This window comes from Cylas formicarius, unplaced genomic scaffold, assembly GCF_029955315.1.
Source record: "Cylas formicarius isolate icCylForm1 unplaced genomic scaffold, icCylForm1.1 PGA_scaffold_8__14_contigs__length_24414737, whole genome shotgun sequence".
NCBI classification, from domain to species: Eukaryota; Metazoa; Arthropoda; class Insecta; order Coleoptera; family Brentidae; genus Cylas; species Cylas formicarius.
This window is the reverse complement of record NW_026844361.1, coordinates 16,557,680-16,578,084: the sequence shown is the minus strand read 5'-3', so window position 1 is coordinate 16,578,084 and position 20,405 is coordinate 16,557,680. Positions and strand designations below refer to the sequence as shown.

The following is a 20,405-nucleotide window of genomic DNA, read 5'->3' as shown; positions in this document are numbered from 1 at the left end:
ATCTGTAGTTTTGATGTAGATTTCAGTCCGGTAAGTTATGAAAATGCCTGTTTTGGCTATAAATCAAGGGCGAAAACCAATTATTTGTCCCAGAAGGAGGGATTTTCATTACACATCTGCATTTCTAAGCTAGGTTTCGGTGCAATAAGAGGCGAAAAAGCAGATTCTGACGGGGATCTTATCGAAATTGGCAACTATTTGACTCAGAAAAGGGGTTTTACGTCGATATCTAATGGTTTATAAAGGTTTGCGTTACTCTTAATGCCCGAAGACGCCGATTTTGACTAGTATTTGAAAGATATTGACATGAATATGTAACTGTTTGGATCAAAAAATGATAGTTTACGCTGATATCTGCAGTGTTGATGCGGTTTTAGGTACGATATGAGTCGGAAAAGGCCATTTTGTCTGGAATCTGTTTAAATAATGGAAGAAAAACCTACTATCAATCCAAGAGAGTGTGTTTTTAAGTACTTATGTGTAGGATTTCAGTCCGGTAAGTTATGAAAATGCTGGTAAACGTGCAAACTGGCTGAAACTGTGATGAACATATGTTAGGGACATGTGTACCAACGTGTACGTGGCCCGCCCAATTACAAAGGCCACATTACTTTTTGAACACACCTCGTATGTATTAATTTCTCACAGAGAAAATCGTCACCATAAAGAATCGGATATTGACTCTGTCTCGCCGATGTTTCGCCAAACATGCATGGCTTCTTCAGACGACTGCCTCAAGCAACCTCAAAGACAGAGTCAATACCCGACGCAAGAGGAATCTCGAAGAAGTCTTCCGCAGCTTGCCGAAGTGTCTTTGCATCGCCATTAAATTATATAAACGCTAAGAGACTATCGAACTTCCATTGCCTCTATTTTTCTATCCGTTATCAAGAAGTGGAAGTTCGACAATTTCTTAGTATTTCTACAGAATTGATTGTCTACCACCTCAAACCTGTTTATTTTTCAATGTCTTCTTTTTTCGCAGCTTGGGAATCCATATTAGACCAGAACGTACAATTCTACTCGGACGACTTATAAAAAGCAACCGTGTGATATAGTGCAAAAGTGCTGCGTGGGGGTGTAAGTGCGTAACACAGTGCTAAACAAGATCGGACACGTTCCAAGTTTCATTATATTTTTGTTAAAGGTATACTAGTCAGAATAAACTAACATACACACATACAGAGAAAGAACATAAGACTTAAAACGTGGAACTTGGTGCGGACAGAAGACAGCAATGAAAGATATGAACAATAAACTTCGCAGTAAGGGTTTGAACCGGTGGGGATGAGTGTCGTTGGGGAAGGGGTGCCACCCTTAGTGTCGGATCGTCGGAGACAATCGGATAGGTAACGTTCGGGGCCCCGAACCGACCGGACGTTTCGGGGCCGACTTATTTATTTTTCTAGCGAAACCGGAAAGAGAGAAACGTAGCGGAAAACTTTATCTAAATGTGTGGACGTAATTTTGTATTGTACAATCTTTAACGGTCCACGGTACTTTATGTAAAACGTAGGTCGGCACTCCCTTTGAAAATTTTTATACCGATTATAAAAACACCAAATTCAAATTGGGCAAGGATAATAAACTCAATTATTATTGCATGTCGTATTGTAGACAGGAAATATGAAAAATGTTCTAATATGCTTAAGACTGGTATATGGAAGGTAACAAGCGTTTTTTTCCCTATATTTAAAAGCGCAGTTGCCTGTTATTTTGGGCAATTGCAAGTTAAACTCGTACATCTGAACAACCGTGTGTGTGTCGCATGAAAAATTGTCAAAGGGGCGCTTTATTTTCATATCGGTTTGTGTCTTTCTAACGCAGTATCGAATTTTAATAAAAACAAGGTTTGCAAAAAATTGACAAGAAATGTATCCAAAAGAAAATCTGGAACCGTTTGTTTTCTCTGTATTGCATTGTTCAAACCCTGGCGTTTTACTTTTTGCCAGCTAAAAAATTAACGACCAAATCCAGAAAATTAAGCATTTTTCGCGACCTACGGTGATTATATGAACTTTCGTCTTGATTTAAAAAGTATCGTCGACTGTCGTGCCACAATAAACAAGATTAGAACTGCGAACAGCGAGACCCAGTGACAGTGCAAATTCATTGAGGGGGCGAGGCACGCGCCCGCCTCCCCCCTCACCGCGACTTTAGTTTTTTATCGTTTGGTGCGCCTCGCAGTTGGGATTCATCAAACGTAGCTCCATTTTCCTTTGTTTCTCGTAGATATTAAGCGTCCTATAAGGTAAAACGACTTTGGTGGGGAGTCACCATATCGTCAAGATGGTGGGTCAAGTGGTTTTTTTTGTCGTCTGTTCCAAATAGGAATCGTTGCGAAAATAAATGTGCACAGGGTATTGCCGTTTGAATGTAAATATATACTTTTTTTCCCGAAGAGAAATTGTTGACGGGTGTACAGGGAAGATGCGAGCCCGTTTAATGTTTACGCGTTTACCTGTTTTTTTTTCTTCTCGGTAATCGGCTCTAGTTGGCATTTTGCGCACGTCCCTGGTAACCGCATCAATGAAAAAGTTCAAAATTTTATAACGTAAGTGTACCTATCGATGCCAAACTGTGTCGATGAATCACGAGATATTCGGTAACTTCCGGCAATCGTGGGTAAAAGAAAAATACCCTAAGCAGAAAACGAAAGACCCGTCACAATTTATTTAATTTTAGCCTGTCGCGGCAGATTTTCACGGTGCAACAAGTCGATGCAACTTGTTGCCGGGATTTTCCACAAATAAAAACAAGGCCAGAGTGCCCAAACTCTAAACAATAACTTCACAGGTTATTAAATGTCCATATCCGAAAAGTGACCCAACCTTTATCTTACTTACGCTTGCATAATTCTTAAAAATTAATTTTCTCGCCGAATTTAAAGTGCGGCGAAACGTCACCAAACATGCTGCGTCCTGAAATTAGAACAAGTTCTAATTTGATACAATCGGGTTGCATATGAGAACGGATCAAGGTTGTGCAACTTAGCACCGTGAAAATCGAACTTTAATTTTAATTTCGCTCAGATATGCACCCAGTGTTGCCAGTTGAGGTAATTGCGTTTTTTCTTTGTGTATTTTGCCGTACCAGTAAACGACATACCGCAATTATCGAATCGCAAACTAGTCTGTCGAAACTCAAAACCAAGCCCGCTAGAGAATACTTTTTCGGAAAGTACTGCGGGACTGCACGTCACGTTTGACGTAAATAGAGGTTTGGCGCCAACCGATTCGGATATAGGTTTGTTGAGTATAAGTTTTAAAATGTTTGTTTCGTTATGATAGGTTACAAGATGGACTTTCGAAAATCTGTTGGTGTAGTAGCTCAAATGCCCACCTGCAAGTTTGACGGCCAGTCACACCGCGGTACATTTGAACTACCACCCAATACGAAGCGAAGCGCATAAGTATGTTGAAAATATTATTCTATTGTCGTTATTTTCGCGTAATGCAAGTTTAAATCGATACCCGTAGCGTTGCAAAAGAAAAAAAATCGTTTGTGTGGGGAAATTTGAACGTCTGCGAATCAAATTTGTTTATCCTTCGTCTCTACCACCTAACCTAACTAAAATAGAAACACGTAATGTAAAAAAGGGAAAGATAAATGTATAAAATAGTTGTAATAGGACAAAATATAAAGCTAAATTTTTTAGTTTTTTAAATACGACAGCAAGTTATTTTTTGAGATTCTAGATTCGAGTAGTTGAATTCGCTAGGTTTTTATACAAGACGTTTTGTTTTCCAGCATAATAATATTGTTAAAAGTGTACGAATTACTATTATCCGGATCGTGGACCGGCTCGTTCGCGCGGGTTCGGTATCAGAACATTGTCGCAGTGAGCGAGAGAGAGAGAGAGATAAAGGAATTATTGATTAAACCCAAATTTGTAAAATAATTGTTATGTTTTTGTTTACCACGTTTTTTGGTTATTTATATTTTTCACAAAGTCTATATATTTTGTAAAATCGACGCAGTTCCTTTTGTGTAATTGTAAAATTTTATATTGTACGGATTATAGTTTTCAGTTCGTTTTCTTGAAATTAAGCCTTATTTTTCTTGTGTATTCAATTTCTATTGATTCAATCAATTTCTATTGATCAAACGAGTCAGTTTATTGTATATCGCAACTCTTTTTTTTTAATTGAATCAGTTTTCCATGTTATTTGCTTTAAAAAAAATAAAATAAATTAATAATTTATTCCACAGCCTTATTTAATAAATGGGAGTGCATTCCCAGGTGCCATATTTTTTTATTTAATAGTAGGATTGTTGTTGCAAGTGCTCTGTTCATACTTAAAGGCTATTTGCGTCTTAAGTGAGAATAGTAGTATTTACAAGCAACCCCACACCATCCAGTTTTTTTACAATTAATATTTAGTACTTCAGAAATTTGTCAATATAAAGATAAATAGTTTTGGGCGATTTCAGAAAATAAACGCATTACGATTGAGCCAAAATTTCCATACTTGCCACTTCTTTCTGCAGATTTTTGATGGCAATTGCTATTTGAGAGTGCAATGGTTGGTCTATATTTTATCAAACAAATATTACCATAATCAGAAATACACGATGATAATTATAAATAAATAAGTGAAAAAAATGTAAACCAAAGCATTATTATAAATGTATAATTATATTTTTCCTCTCTTTTAAAATATGAATTTGGACTGGTTCCAACCTTTTTGTTTATGGAAATGAGGTTGACTGATCTAGAACATAAATTATATTTTCCTCAATTATATAGATCACATAGTTTTAAAAATGCACCTTCCACTAATCAACCTCAATAAATTGAAATAATATCACATCACTCTATCGAGACAAGTCTCCCTCTTTAGTTTCTGACGCTATAATCGAGACTTAATACTTGTAACTTTCCACTTTGGATTTTCCACGTTGATCGGTTCTTCCATTGTATGCTCTAGAAACTCCAAATTCCAATCTCTGTCGATTAAAATAATCGTGTGGGTTCGCGTTCCATAACCGGCTTCTGGGAATTTGACATATATCTGTGACAGATGTTCAGCGATGGTCGGGTCTCGTTTTATTAACTGCCTATCGGGGAAGTACCTACAAAAAAACACTTAAATACTGTTTAATCATAATTTATTGACGCTCTAACTTTGTTTCATCTTTGAGCAACTGCAGCAGTTCTTCTTGTAGGGTAGACTGGTCTAACTTTTTATCCAAGATATCCTCGAATTTATCTTTGCCTTTCAAAACCTTAATCAAAGGCGAACTAATTGAAGTGTTTCCAAATGCCAAAGTATGAGTTCCCGTATACACGGAATCTATTCTGGGAAAATTACTGTTGTGAAATGTTTTAGCGGAACCGTCTTTGCTGTAAAAGGAAAAGACGAGGTCATTTTGCCTGTTTGGATCTAACGGTTTTATTCTAACCTCAATTCAACTCCGATCAAATTGTAGCCATTAAAAACCTTAGATTGTTTGTCTAAATCCTCAATATATTGTGGAAAGTCCAGCTCTGACTCCAAGTAGTTTATGACTAGTTCCCCTCTGCCCATTGCATGGTCAATTTTTGTACCGGAAATGTTTGTCAGACAAGCAAAACAATGTTTCGGGGGTTTTCCATTTTCTTGAACTGGTTTGGAACCGAAACCTAGCCAGGTACCACCCTCCCTACCGGGTTCCATATCCCGCCCTTGATAAAGATTTTTTTAAAAATTATCAAAGGATAACATTATCAATAAAAGCGCCAAACAACTGCTTAACAGTGATTCCAGCAAGCATTAAAACCTAATTTTATTTTCATTCCTAATTTCTAACAACAGGGTTTGGTTTGTTATGTTGGATGTCAATTTTCAGACAATTAATGACCGACTTCTCTAAACAATAAAATATTTGTGTATGGACTCCTCTTTTGAAAGTAGCATTGACACATACTGCCGGTAAAACAAAATTCCGTTTCCACTTTGGTACTAAAAACTTACTTTGAAAAACACAATCTTTGTCGCGAACAATGGATGTAATTATGTATCGTGTAAATATTGATAAGCCATTATTTGCATTGTACGTGATAATTTACCCGCATACGATGAAAAGTTCGATTACCACAAATGATCCTTGTTTTGGGACACAAAAACGCACACGTAGCAGGTCTTGAAACAAATTCATCCCTATTTTCTGCCACCACAAGCCTAAATTCACGATCCTCTGGTACACTGTTTATATGTAGGAACAAAATACACATTTTAAAATAAGCACTCGGCACCTTCGCGCAACAAATAACATGTAACTATTGAATTTAGCCTTCTAAAACCCCGATTTAGTACTTTGAACGCTAATAATCAGTCATCAGCTGTTTTTGGGTCATTAGAACTACTAAAAAGAACTAAAAAAACTTACCGCTAATGACGTCAGTTTGTGGGCAGTGATATGCTGATTTGGCAGGTCTTTTGTAATATTCATCCCTATTGGTAGCCACAACTAATCGGTATTCGTTGGATTCGGGACTTGTATTTACATGGAGGAACAATATACACATTTTCTTATAATTGTCCTTATTCGTTTAATCAATGACTTTTTACGAAGGGGTTTATTACATTTCTCCCTTAAAGCCAAGAAGTAATAAATTTGTATTTGCCTTTTCTATAACGACACACTCTACACATGCGGTGAAAGCATGAACTGATTTTTTAATCAATCGGTTCTTAACTTTTCCGTTGGTGATCATGGAATATAGAACAGGTTTATATTCCTACGTTCCATTATTTTGTTACAGGTGTAAAAGTGCGGAGTTGTCAACTTTCCTTTTTTGTTGTCCGCAAATCTAATCGCAGTTTACCAAACTGTTGGAACCAATAAGACGAAATTTGCAAGTTTTGTATTTTCTGATATCGGTATAGAATTACCAGTAAAGCAACATTCCGATCTACTGTTCCCTAATTTAGCCAAAAGTACTCGCCTTTAATAAACAACCTGACAACGTGGTTGTGGCCGTTTAAAAAATGGTCACATGACAAAAGCCGTGCTTAATCGGCGAGGTCAATCGATGCCCGCTCTTTGGTTTTTGAATTGTCGATTGCAAAGCGATAAATATAATAATTTAACCTTGTTGCAAGATGTTTCACGGTTAACCTCTCCGGGTATTCGAATATTATTTAATTTTCATTTACGTATACATAACAATCGTCTGTGCTTCGGATATGAATGTGCCTAGAAATGAATACTTTGTTGACGATTCAGATCAACATAAATTTAATGGTGAGTTATTGACCTATTTATTTATAAAACAAATGTGATAAAAACATTTTTTCGATGTCTGTTAACGCCACGCGAAAGGCCAGATATTACAATACTTATCGGGCCATAACAATGCAGGACAATGAATTGTGTCATTGATTGGAAATGTGGGTTATCAAAAAATGAACTTATGCCACTCATATTGTAGATATCAGTATTTTTAGTAGATTATCTCGCTCACATTTATATAGTATAGCGCCTATCCTTGTTTGATATTATCTCCGATTGCGGGAATAAAAACTATGACGCATCTTTTTAGCAATACCCATTCAACCTGCGTGCTAAATAACGTGAATATTGTTTAAAAAACATGAGATCTATTGCCTTAGGCGCCGGTAAGTAGTAGCAGCAGCATAAGTTATCCTAGTTCAATTTTCAAATGTTTTAATATTGTACCCGAAATTTACACTGTTGCCGATTTGTGCGATGCTTTAGTTACACTGGACACTTTCGAATTGCAGACAGTCCGGAAAAAATCCACATACAGTTGTGCCACTACAAGCAAAAGTCCAACTGGGACTGCGGCATCTCGTGCGTTCTCATGGTTTTGCCCCGGAAACACAGGGCGCATTTAATCAAAAACTTTTCTTACATATGCAAAAGTGAAGGCTTTAATAGAAGTACGTGGACCATTGATTTGTGCTATTTATTAAAGCGCTATCAAGTTGGACACGTATTTTACACAATAACCATAGGTGTACATGAGGGGTACCGAGGCAACAGCTTCTACCACCATATTTTAACGAAGGTTGCCCCTACAATATACGATATGGTTGAAGCGATTTGAGCGCGTCATCGTTTGTAGGATGAAGCTAGGGTCAATACAAAATTCCAACAAGCAAAAGACAACGATATCGCAGTGAGAAACTCGTCGGTGTCGATTCTTCACATATTGGAACATTTAATTAATGGCCCGGTCATAGTTTTGACCAATGCGAAACTTTTATACTGTGATATTTGCAAACTCAATAAAATCTCAAATGAACTCAGGAAGTGCTTGCCGTGGCCCGCTCCTTATCAGGGCCACTACGTCGTTATCTGCGGTTACGACGTCACCACGGGAAAGGTATTCTATAGGAATCCCTCTTTCGGAGACCGTAAGTACTCCATTTCTTTTCGGGATTTGTAGTCCACGACTCCTTTTTGCAGATGTCTGCTCAATGTCAATTAGGAACTTGGAACAAGCGCGCAAAAGTTACGGCACGGATGAAGATATAATTTTCGTGTATAAATGACATTTTATAAAGCACTTAGATAATTTGTATACTTAAAGTTATTAAAGTTAGTTTTTTTATTTGAAAATACTGACCGGCTTACCCTGAAAATAATAAGTCCTTTCCGTTTCTAACCATTTAATCACATAATCCTTGAGAGCTGCCACAAAAAATTAGTTTCTGGTCTGTGACTTGCGCTGAGTCACAAGTGTCTTACCTCGGGGTCAACCTGATTTTCTTAGGTCGTGATTGCTAATATATCTATAGTGTGCCCTACATAAATATTACATAACAATGAGCTGTATCATAACATTCTCTCGAATTTAACATTGACAATTAATGTTTACGCCTAGAATTAATATAATTTGGAATATGATGGTTGCATTTTAGGTTTTAGACCGTGCACAATTTTTTATAAAGAATATATTACTTTTGCGTATGCCTCGGCTAGGAAGCGTTTTGGATTTTACCATTCCAGGGAACTTTCGAAAAAAAAATCAGTGAGTTATATTATTGTTATTATTTTCTTTAAAGATATCTCCAGATAGTCAATTACAAACAATTATATAACCACGACCCAGCAAACAAAATGTATATTTAACAATATACGAATATTGCCCAAGTTATCGATTAAAACGATTTTGTCAGTGTCTTCCGGGCCTTAGAGGCTCCTAAGGTGCGGAGACAACAAACGCAATAAATAAATTCACATTAAAACTAATATTAGCACAATTATTACATGAAGCTTTATCACCAATTGGATCATTATAAAATATGGCGGCAAACGGAGTTTGCTAAAAAAAAACTGTATCCGTGAAGAACTCAGGAAGACCTGTGCCCCCATTATTTAGTGGTAGCAAAATATACATTTATAAAAAAAAACACGGACCGACTGAAAAAAACTTACACAATAAAATAACAATTGCGTTAAAGGTTTGGGTAAAATTAGTCAACTAACGATAGTAATAGGGTAATAATAAAATTTGTTATATTGCTTTAGTATCTTTTAACCTATCAATAACCCGGGGTTAATAAGTACTCAAAGTTGATGTGAGGCACTTTGGAAGGCACCGGAAGCGGTTCTCGAACCCCAAAATATTAATTTACTTACTAGTCTCTTTCCGCCTTCAAAATTATGCCACCCGAATAAAAAAAAATCGCTAAGCTATCACAAGAGAGGTTAGGTAGGTAAATTTCACTAATATGTACAATAAAAAAGTTAATACTAGTCCGAATAAGGCCCTTACACGATTACGGTTAGGACAGAATGTAATTGAGCATTAGAAATTTAATATTCCGTCTATATGTTTCCCTGAAGTCCAGAGTATTAACTTACCTAGACCGACACTGCTTATGGAAGGTGTTAAAGAAAATATTCTTTAATACTCGCTATTCCCACGTTCACTTTACTAGCTGTAGTTCAAACGCATTAAATGAAACCCGCCCAAAAATTTGGAAGTAAACTTTTAGCGTTTGAGTGGAAGTCTAGGTCTGTTTAGTCTGTGGTATTTAATAATAGAACTGTGCCTACTACCGGTCTACTGGAGTTTGGAAGAACTGTTAAATCTCGTGGCAGTAATTTTTTAAAATTCTACTCTGTCCATCAAGTAAACGTAATATATAGTCAAATTCAGTCTTATAATGCAGGTCCAAATTTCCATAACAGGAACTAAATTGTATAACAATAGGTGTTAAAAAATTATTAAGAACCGACTACTATATTCAATATATATACATATATATATACATATATATATATATATATATATATATATATATATATATATATATATATATATATATATATATATATATATATATATATATATATATATATATATATATAACATATATTTATATCAATAATAAATTAAATATCTTATTATTCAATTTATTTTAGCAACTATTTAAAATTATTAAAGGATAATTACTTCAAGAAATGAAAACAAAAAGAAAATTTGCCAGTCTGTCTCCAGGAAGCAGTAGCGGAAATGGTGGGAGTCAATTTAAAGACTGTACAGGAAATCATGTATAAAAAAATTATAATATAATACTAAGAATACCAAAAAGGTGCAAACGAAAAAAACTGCTTAATGTTATAGCCTGTTTAATGTTAAGTCCTCGGAACAATGATCATCGGTGGTATTTTGGCATCCAGTGTTTGTTCTAGATGCAGTCAGTCCCTTATTAATTTTTCTCTATGTTCCACGGATAATTGAAAACATCTCGAACTTAAGACCACCGCCTACATGCTTTTGGTAATAAGATTTTGCCTCAGGCCATGTTAATTTCTATTGCATTAAATTGTTTACGCAATATTGCATCTAGAGCACGTATATACAGTAAAACTCGCGTACAATGTACACGCTTATTACGAACCAACGGTTATAACGCACCATGTAAAAAGTCATTCTTATGAAGCATTCAGTAGAAATACAGTTTTTATAACGTACTCTGTTATTACGTACTTCTGAGACAAAGTGCAAAACCTCTCAACCAGTGGCTTATCAAACAATCCGAGGAAGATGAAGACAACTTACCCTCAAATGTTTGGTTAACCAAAAATAATTTTAACTTCGAAAAATTCAATCTCGCCCCGGTAGACGCTTTTGTTGATATCGATAATGATATTGAGACAACCAAATACGCTTACAGCAGCTTGGTAAAACCGAACAACTAAAAGGTGATCAAGATGAAGACAACCAAGAAGTGCGGGAAGAAACATCTCCAACTTGTGATGTCGCCGTAACAGGGATCAAAAATGTAAAATGATTTTTTGAAAGAAGTGATACAGCGCATCTCTGGAAATAATAATAATAGCACTTTATTCGCAACAGGTAAAATGACCGAATTATGGGAAACATTAAATATAAATCATATGAAATATTTATAAATATATATAAACATTATCGAATATCGGACTTTTTTACAAAATAGTTTTTGATTTTATTTTTGTTTTAACATATTTGTGTTTATATGTATTTTAAAATAACGTTTTTTTTTAAACAAAATAAATCTCTTGTTATAGCATTTAAGATTTCGTTTCCAATATGTAGTATGTGCAAGAATTAATAAAAATGGAAACCTAATTCTTTTCTAACGAACTTTTAACATAACCTACCTATTATTAAGTTCCCAGCTGGTACGTCATTTTTATATGCAAAAGTCAATCTTGATAATGAGTCCAATACCCACAACACTACGTTTCTTTAGATCATAAATTACATTCCAAAATTCCATTTTTGATATGTTCTTTTAAAATTTGTATTCTTCAATGGTACATTGTTTTTTTTTATGTACTGATTCCCAGTGCTTTCGCTACTATTTCCTAGACATTCGTTGTCGATTTTCCACTTAATCTGGCGAATTTTATCTGGTGGGTACAATTAACACAACAAAAGAAAAACAAACGTGAAAGTTTGTCGTTAATCAGCACGATAAGACTGGTTTTGACTATAGTCCCGTCCTAACCTATATAACGCGGTCCCGCCCATTTTACAAAATTAATTTTGAGCAGTGGTGTGTACATTTCCGTAGTAAAAATTATGTGTGGGCGTCGCGTAAAAATACTCCTGTGTATTCCCTAAAAAAAAACTACGTCTTTAAACCTGTATTACTCAGTCGTCTCGTTAAAGAATATTTTCGTCACCACGACGTCGCCGGTGCTCAATGTCTGCGTGCAGATGTTGCGGTGGTTCTCCTTGACGATGCCCGGGTCATTTAGACTTACCCGCGAAGCGAACCTGCCAGGCGTCGGGGACACCACGCGCCCGTCCATCTTCAAGCCGTTAATCTTGCTCGCGTGACAGTTGCAGGTACATTTAACCCCTTCCACCATGCCGTCAGTCGGTAACGAGGTCGCGGAAGCCAGGATTGACTCTAAACAAAAGAAGAAGTCACCATGTCATACCCTCACGCGCACATAACCAATAACATCTCAATATCCGAGGGAGACAAAAAGCGAAAGTGAAGGATTTAAATGCGTGTAGCTGATAAAATGAAATCGTTATAAACTGTGGAGGGGATGAAAGTAGTTCGGGTCAATTTTCAACAAACTAGAAGCTCTAAAAGCTGTTAGTGCCTTGGAAAATTTTCTAGTTAATAAGCAATTGTTTCTCCGACACTGAAGAGGACATCAAGCACAAAAGCATAAAGTTTGAAGATCATCGATTGAAATTGGTAAGATTACTGTGTACACTGACTTCTTTGTTATGTTGTAGAGACTATAAACGTTATCCTTAATTTTCTTAAAATCGTGTGAAAACATCACGTGCTATAAAATTTTGTTTGTTTCTGTCTCTACATCTTGAAATTGCTTCTGTCTTCGAGTTCGATACTCTTTCAAACATGATTCATGACCAAGTTGAAAATCTTCGTTTATTTTTTACCCCCTAGCGAAACCATCTGCACTGTTGTAAATGTATCATCGCACTAACTTTCTGAGACGGAAAAATCAGTTTTTGTAAAAGGTTTCATGTATCTATCACTTATTATTTCAAAAGATCAAATCATTTCAAATGTCGAATCCATCCTAAAAAACCGCAAAAAGTCTTAAAAAATCAAAACCTCCTAAATCTAAAGGCCCCCGCAGACGTTTTTTTTTTAGCAATTTTACCCGCACGGTTAAAACGGTGCGGATAAGTTGGTCAGTGTGTGGCCAAAAACTGTCTTTTTTGCTGACGTTCAAAAATATCTGCCACTGCTTGATTTTAACCGTCCGTTTTAAACGCGTTCGTTCAAGTCTGTCAGTGTGTGGTGGGAAAACAGTTAAGAAGGACAGTTTTTATCAGTGTCGGCTCCCTTATTTTACACAGCAATAATTAGGGTTAGTTTTGAGTAGTGATTTTAAAATTGTATTGTTGAATAAAAATATATTGCTGTAGTTTTTACAATGACTCTTTATGTGGCTGTTTCCGTAAGGAATTGAAAAAAGTCATTCAATCTAAGAAATCTGGTTACGGTACTGAAGACATCTATAAACCACACTTGTGGTACTACGAATATCTATTAGAAAAGAACGACGTCTGTGGGGGCCTTAATATTCCAAAGCCTGAATGCATTGCTCTAAAATCTCTAAAATCTAGTCCTGACATTGTAATTCTAATAGCATATAAAGGAAATGAACAAAACTGACTATCAGGAAAAAAATCAAGATATTGTCAGCACCATTGGTTGTACAACGTATTCCCTAGCAAAATATCAAGATTTTATATTAAAACCCTTTACAGGGAAAAGTGATAGTATCGTACTTAATTTCATTCATTATTTCAACGATTAAAAACCACTACATTAGATCCTATTAGAATCCAAGACTTTGAATCTGAAGAAAGCCATCGACACCTTCTAGAACCAAAATTATGGAAACGCCACCCAAGTTTTAAAATTTTTCAGCCTCAAACTTAAGATTTGCGTTCAAAAACAAAAAAAAAATGCAATGTTAATTTTCTATTTAATATAATAATTTAAAAAAATTATTTGGTGTAATTTGTTTCCCATATATTATTTTTCATATAATAAATTTATATATTATTATATAAAGTAATTTTTTTTATGATACTTTTGTTATTTGGCCTCATGTTCAGGAATCCCTATGAGATTTTTTTAGCCATTTTTTTAACTTTATATACCCATTCGTTTTACCAATGAATTAGACACTAACAATAACCTTTCATTTTTAGATATTCTTATCAATAGAAAATCAGATCTAACATTCGGTCAGTATGTTTACAGAAAACCTACGCACACTGACCGATACCTTAATGCATTGTCACATAAACCATTGGTTATCACATCTCTTGTTCATAGAGCCGTAAAAATATCTCAGCCCTCAGAATTAAAACAACTTACATCTGGTCTTCTCTCTAATAAGTTCCACTTTAGCGTTCCATCACATCCATCATCAAAGACAGTGCGAAACACTGTTGTCGAATAAGTTTCCTTTCGTTATAGTGAAGTAGTTTGAATTATTCATAAAAAATGTTACTTATAGTGTTTTCACAATCAAAATGGACAATGTGCCAAACAGCTTTCATTGAATTAAATTTGAAGGATTTAATAAGGACAAACATTTATATACAAGTTGGTTGAAATTGACCTTAAATTTTCTCTCAACGACATTTTTGACTGCGGGAGAAAGAATATAGTGAAAGTAACCCTAATTCCTATTTCCTATTTCTATTTTTCTATGCCACTGCTTAATTTCGCCTTAAATACATAACACAATTTAAGATAAAGATCATAGCAAAAGTTAGAAGTTTAAAAAGAATTTAAAAAGATACGCAGTAATTCTATTTTCACTCAGTAATTTTTGATGCAATAGATGCGGTACTTTAAAATATTGGTATAGCCTCGAGAAAAACACTTACCCAGTTTATCGATTTTGTCCAACCTATCGATTTTATTGTCATTGAGAATGGAATCGACCAATTGCATGGACTCCGTTAGACTGGTGGGTTCCGAATTTCTTGGCGACGTCACGTCGCTGTCCAAGCTCGGATAGTCGGCGTCGTTTTCCGCCTCGTCGTCCGAACTCGCGTCGTCCCGTTCCTGTCCGAGGCTCTCGAGTTTTTCCAGCTTTTTCGCCACCTTGGCCGACGATTTCAGCTTTTCTTTTTCCTCTTCCGTGAGCTCGATGTACCTGCAAACCGCGTAGAATAAGACACTTGCACATGTCAAACTTACCTTCCTCTACCTCAGCAGTCTAACTTCTCGGTTACTTAAAACTACACTCTTGGAAGCTTGGGCCAGCTTGGTCCGCAGCTCTTTCACTTCCGTCTCAGTCTTTCGTTGTCGTTTCTTCAGCTTTACGTCGTCTGGATTGATGTGCAAAAAAATCTAAAAGCCGCTCGTCAGTATCGATCGACTAAGTGGAGGAGAATTTTTCTTACCTGCTCGTCGCACAGCTCGACCATCAAACCCCTGTTTTCCTCCTTTATGGAGTTGACCATTGGGTAGTAAATTTTCTCGCTGACCAAGCTAAGCACGTCGGCGGACGCGTACATAACCATGTCCCGAGTCAAAGGTCGTTTTGACCAATATTTTTGGTCCCTCCTGGGGAAAACGCAAAACATTGAAAATGGATTTCACGGGTTTGGGTAAGACTATAAGGACTATCTATAGTGAGAAATTCTAGAGATTTTAAAAAGCGAACATACTTTAAGGGTCCTCTCTATCACTTGATGAAATTATTGAATGACTTCTGTAATGATATTGACGTTGAATATAGTTGAACACTTATTACAGTTACAGTTTATCCTTCTCAGGATGAATCTGTTTTTTAAATCAATGTTAATTTATTAGGCAATAAAGATTATTATTATTATTATTTAAAAGGAACCAATGAGACCAACGATCGAGCGGAGGTATTTTTTTGGTTGCGGAATTCTCTCGCGTCAACCCGTAGCCTCGCCAGGTGGATTTTTAAACGATGCTACCTGTATATATTTTTCAACTGGTCCTTCATAGGATTCGCCAGGGCCCCGTAAACCTCGCAGAGGGCGTTTAACGCGACGCTCTTCGCTTTGTACACGGGCTTGTCGGTATCCTGATACGTGAGAACCGCGTGGGCTGCCTGAGTATCGAAAATACACCTCAAAGATATATTAAATTGCCTAAAGAGGTTGACCGAATCGTTTCTGCAGTCGTGCATGATCTGGAATGAGGACACGGTGGTCACTACGGCTTTGTCCGTCGCTCGAGGGGCGGGCAAATTACCTTGACGACGTTGGGAGATTCTAAAATCCTTTTCAGGCCGCTATCGATCATTTCGGGGCACGAGATAAGATCGAAAACGTACGCGAATCCGGCCATGGTCGCTATCTGCATCAGGGTGATCTGCCCTTTGGTTCCTATATTGATACCCTCACAGTCGAAACCGACTACGATTTTTTCCTGCGTAAACGGCCAATCGTCGTCCTGCGGTTTCACCGGTTTGCTCGGTTTTCTCGTCATTATTTCGTCGATCACCTAAAAACGCAACCCTAACACAAACCCACCCTATCAACTCTTGCCCGACGTAAGATGAACTACCGGTAAATAGTATCAAGTGTCAATGTTTGTTAAATGTTGAGAGAGAGTAAATGTTGGTAACGTCCAATAAAATGACCCCTACAAAAACTAAAATGGGTTTTACTAACAAGCATAATCGAGATATTTGTCTATTAAATTTGGCAACGCTGCACAAGCGGATGTTTACCAATAATATGATCTCTGATTGTGTTTGCTGTAGACGATACAGGTTTTTCCTGTTATAATAATTTTGGTTATTCCTAATTATTAATCACCTGTACTTCCTACGAAATCCTCGAGCCGGTCAAAACCACATCATCTATTTTGGCGGGAAAAATAACCTTTACAATACATAGATTGTCTAAATAAGACTAACAGAGCTACTATTAGTTAGAGGAACTCTTGAAACTTAAACTGCGGGAGACTTTTAGATCCACCAAAGCTTCTATGAGAAAAAATAAGCACCTGTCTAATCAAACATGCTTATTTAATGTTAAGAACTAAGTTACGACGTCACCCCCATTTGCCTCCATCACAGCCAAAACTCTTCCGAGGTGAAAAAAAAACCGGTAGTTCGCCATTAACGGATTTGGAGGCTTTACCATCTGACACTCGCGACTGCTGCATATGACCCGCGTGTTTTGGAACAGTCGGATCGTCCAAGAATCATTGTGGGCCTGATGGTTCAGCAAGGTCTGCCTCTCCTTGCCCGTATTCTCCTGAAGGGTTTTTATAACGAGATTGTTAATCCTTTGCTTGAGAGACTGATTATACTTCGTCGGTTTAACGAGAGGCGGTTTATTTGAATCCACCTGGGGCGGGACGGTCTGCTCTTCAGATTCTGGCGAGGTCTTTCCCGGACGAGGCCCCAACTTAAAAGACAACCCCTTTTTGTCGGCGTTTTGGGCTACAGGTGGTTCGGGACTGGTGGCTTTCCCTTGCTGCTGCAGTTTGGGTTGTTTCAATCTGTCGCTTATCGACTTCTGTACCACCGCAACAGCCTTTTCAGGTTTTTCGACTGCCGGTGCTTTGGGAGCCCCGTTTCTCTCCAATTCGTTAATTTTATTGTTTACTTCTTCCTCTCCATCGCGCTGCTTTTCTTTGATTTTATTCTCTTTGATGAGATCCAGTTGGGCTTTGATATGTTTCTGGTTAATTTTCGGGGTCTGCAGAAGCGTCACCAAATTCGACTGTATGTGGAAGCTGTCGGAAAACAATCGCAAAAAACTCGACAGTTGGGTGGGGGTGTTGAAAAGGTTGGACCAAATGGCCTCGGGAAGATTGCAGCTAACAATTTGGAAAAGTTGTTCGAACAAAATCGGACCCTTGACTTCGATGCACTGCGCCAAGAAATCCAGGAGGGTTTGAGTGTCCTGCGGATCGATTTGGACGTCGGGATGGAAGTGAAGCTCGGGAGGACAGTGGGAGCGAACGTCGTCGTAATTCGCCAAGACGACGGTCTCTTTTTCGTCGTCTACGAGGAACGTATCGGGGTGCTTGAATAGAAATTCCCTGAATTCATGGAAGTGTTGTCCCGAAACGTGGCGAACTTCCGGAGAGGCCTGCGAACGGTGTCCCAAGAGACTGCGGATTGGTACTTCGGTGCCTTCGCCGTATTGCAGCAGTTTCTCCGAAAAATATTCCACCGCTTGAGTATCATAGTCTTTCCCGCCTATGAAAAGTGGTAGCAATAGAAAAATTGAAAATCGTGTTTTGTTATTTAAATAAATGATAAACTGACAGCAGATGGTATATTTTTTTTTACCTTTGTAACAAAGAACAGAAGAAATATGCAAAATGAAGTTCAAATTTCGACGACTGTTTGCAAAGCAAAATACCAAAATGTAAACAACATAACCCATCAAAGAAAACAGATGGGTAAAAATTTGCAATGCAAATTTCAATTTTTATGGAGCGACAGCATTCTTGATTATCTCATTCAACGACGCTATTATTGGCTAATGAAAACACTTTTACAATTCTAAAGTAGGGCTAATGTGCTGGTTTTCGCATATAGCTTTCAGGTAATATATTGGTGCTGATATTTTCGTAGAGATGGAAAAAAAGACCTTCTCAAAAATGTTGCTTCATAAGTTTCATTGTTATCAGCATAGGCAAAATAACTGTTCCATTATAATTTTAAAGATATCAGAACAGAAAATTTTCTTCTTGAAGTGCTGCTTTTGTTTCGAAAGTTTTTAATTTAATAACATATTTATTTTTTATAGGCAAATAAAAACGAAAATAAAGCAATTTGTTATTTTATATTGTATAAATATATAATTTCATAATGTCTCCCGCCCTTTTATATTATACTGCCTTTATTAACTTAAATTATATTAAAATTTACTTACGATTTGCAAGCACACTGCCACTTACCACTTTTTACAATTACGAGAAGCGCGTGCGATCGGTAGGAATAGCAAATATTTATTAACTTTTGGCAGGAAAATAATCTTTTAATCATAAAACTACTAGTTATACAGGCCCTGCCTATGCTGACAATACAGGAATTTTTGAAGCAACTATGAAAAAATGGTGAGGATGTCTATTCGACATACGCATGCGCGAGATTTAAAATCTTCTTTTTAACCAATGATCTTGCAACTAACCCACAGATCGTCAGTAAGTTTAGATCCGCTCTTTTATACGATATTTTCTCCTATTAAATCTTCAAACAAGGTATGTGGATATGGCTGTTTAGAAAAAAAATGGTACGAATTACAGCCCTCTGAGGCGCATCAATTTTTACCTTAGTAGGCCCACTGTATTTTGTAATAGCTATATGCTTGTAACAGGTGAACTAACTGTATTGATATTTTAAAGTTTTTGATAACTGAATAAGTCTTTTTTTAAAGATGTGGTGGTTAATTTGAAAATTGTTGGCGTTTAAATAACAAAATGACCGGGAACTATTTTGGTTTGGCAAACCACACATTAACCCTAACGAACAATTAAAACTTTCACTGCTGTGCTATTTTTCTGAATTAAAATTGATAAAAATCATATACATGCAACGGTGTAATTCTCATGGTATTGTTTCAATTCAATTACCGATTGCTTGCACCACTAGGTAATTAACAGGTAAAAATGAGGCGCAAATAGTTTAACTAGAAACACTAATTCACTCACCCGCACTACTAACGTGACTGCCGTTTTTGAAGGTATTTATCGTAACATATTCTCCTTCCATGGCAAATAATGATGGGTACTGTGTGAGAAACTTTTTTAGGCCACTCTGGCTCCCGCCAGCTATTTGCCTCATTTCCTTCGTAAAGCCTTTCGAGCCAAATTGGCAGCTTAGATCGTGCAAAGTCCGAGGCTCTCCTTTATCAAGCAGCCTCTCGAAGAAAAACAATAGGGTCATGTTTCTTGCCAGCTCGTATTGCATAGCCTCCATGGTTTATCGTCGACTTCAAGACTTTTTCTCAAGGCTAAAGTTAGGTTAAGCCAATTGTCGCTATTTCAATATCAATATTACTTGTTTGTTTCATTTAATGAAATTTCACGCAGCTTTGTAGATAAATCACAAAGCTGTCGCTATTATAGTGGGCCGCGAAAAAAAAAATACAGATTGTTTGGGTTACTTTTACCAGTTGCGATTTTTGTTCTTGAATCGGAGATTTCGGTTCCGTTGGTGCCAGCGCGTTCAAGTCGAAGGGGAACGACGCGCACGTAATTTAGAAACTTGCGAACATGTTGTTGCAACAAAACAAACAAAAATATTTAAAAATAAGCTTAAAAACTAAGAGGCCACTGAAAACGTCAAAATGGCTGGCGCCATCTTGAATTCCGCTGGCAGACACGAGACCGCGTTGCCACATCCACCACGACGTCGTTTATTTGAACACTCAAGAAAAGGTATGACGTCACAATAACTCGTACTTTATTATAAATAATGAAATAAACCGCTTT

The 20,405-nt window shown here is 36.9% G+C and overlaps 4 protein-coding genes across 13 annotated transcripts in view; 2 read left to right on the top strand and 2 right to left on the bottom strand.

The window, feature by feature from the left end:
* The window catches only part of LOC132705957 (uncharacterized), a 50,002-nt gene extending 45,798 nt beyond the window's left edge, over nt 1-4,204 (top strand). For 3 of the 5 annotated variants that reach the window (XM_060676945.1, XM_060676949.1, XM_060676950.1), the window contains one exon: nt 986-4,204. In XM_060676945.1, the coding sequence (XP_060532928.1) occupies nt 986-1,038 (53 nt within the window). In that variant the 3' untranslated portion in view covers nt 1,039-4,204. The remainder of the gene's footprint in view (nt 1-985) is intronic. The other 2 variants (XM_060676948.1, XM_060676946.1) reach the window with 2 other exon arrangements.
* Nucleotides 4,205-4,634: 430 nt separating this feature from the next.
* On the bottom strand, nt 4,635-6,658 carry LOC132705960 (transport and Golgi organization protein 2 homolog). 5 transcript variants are annotated; one of them, XR_009619535.1, is made up of 5 exons: nt 6,373-6,658; nt 5,407-5,668; nt 5,129-5,347; nt 4,774-5,076; nt 4,635-4,715 (listed from the first exon to the last, which is right to left on the bottom strand). XR_009619535.1 is itself a non-coding variant. In XM_060676954.1 (4 exons), the coding sequence occupies exons 1-4, from the start codon at nt 6,509-6,511 to the stop codon at nt 4,854-4,856; spliced, it is 843 nt and encodes a 280-aa protein (XP_060532937.1). In that variant the 5' UTR covers nt 6,512-6,658; the 3' UTR covers nt 4,722-4,853. The 5 variants fall into 5 exon arrangements, 1 of the variants encoding a protein (XP_060532937.1); XR_009619536.1 differs by lacking the exon at nt 6,373-6,658 and adding an exon at nt 6,079-6,349; XR_009619537.1 differs by lacking the exon at nt 6,373-6,658 and adding an exon at nt 5,958-6,221 and having other exon boundaries at nt 4,637-4,715.
* A 350-nt stretch (nt 6,659-7,008) lies between these two features.
* On the top strand, nt 7,009-9,320 carry LOC132705962 (protein GUCD1). Of its 2 annotated transcripts, XM_060676956.1 has the most exons (5): nt 7,009-7,230; nt 7,529-7,604; nt 7,731-8,017; nt 8,075-8,366; nt 8,419-9,320. In XM_060676956.1, exons 2-5 carry the CDS (start codon nt 7,580-7,582, stop codon nt 8,502-8,504), a joined length of 690 nt encoding a protein of 229 aa, XP_060532939.1. In that variant the 5' UTR covers nt 7,009-7,230; nt 7,529-7,579; the 3' UTR covers nt 8,505-9,320. The 2 variants fall into 2 exon arrangements, with proteins under 2 accessions (XP_060532939.1, XP_060532938.1); XM_060676955.1 differs by lacking the exon at nt 7,529-7,604.
* A 136-nt stretch (nt 9,321-9,456) lies between these two features.
* Nucleotides 9,457-20,297, bottom strand: LOC132705958 (egalitarian protein homolog). The gene is made up of 8 exons (XM_060676951.1): nt 19,623-20,297; nt 17,093-18,162; nt 16,197-16,448; nt 15,917-16,134; nt 15,371-15,533; nt 15,175-15,317; nt 14,849-15,120; nt 9,457-12,362 (listed from the first exon to the last, which is right to left on the bottom strand). The coding sequence occupies exons 1-8, from the start codon at nt 19,888-19,890 to the stop codon at nt 12,097-12,099; spliced, it is 2,652 nt and encodes an 883-aa protein (XP_060532934.1). The 5' UTR covers nt 19,891-20,297; the 3' UTR covers nt 9,457-12,096.
* Nucleotides 20,298-20,405: the final 108 nt, after the last annotated feature.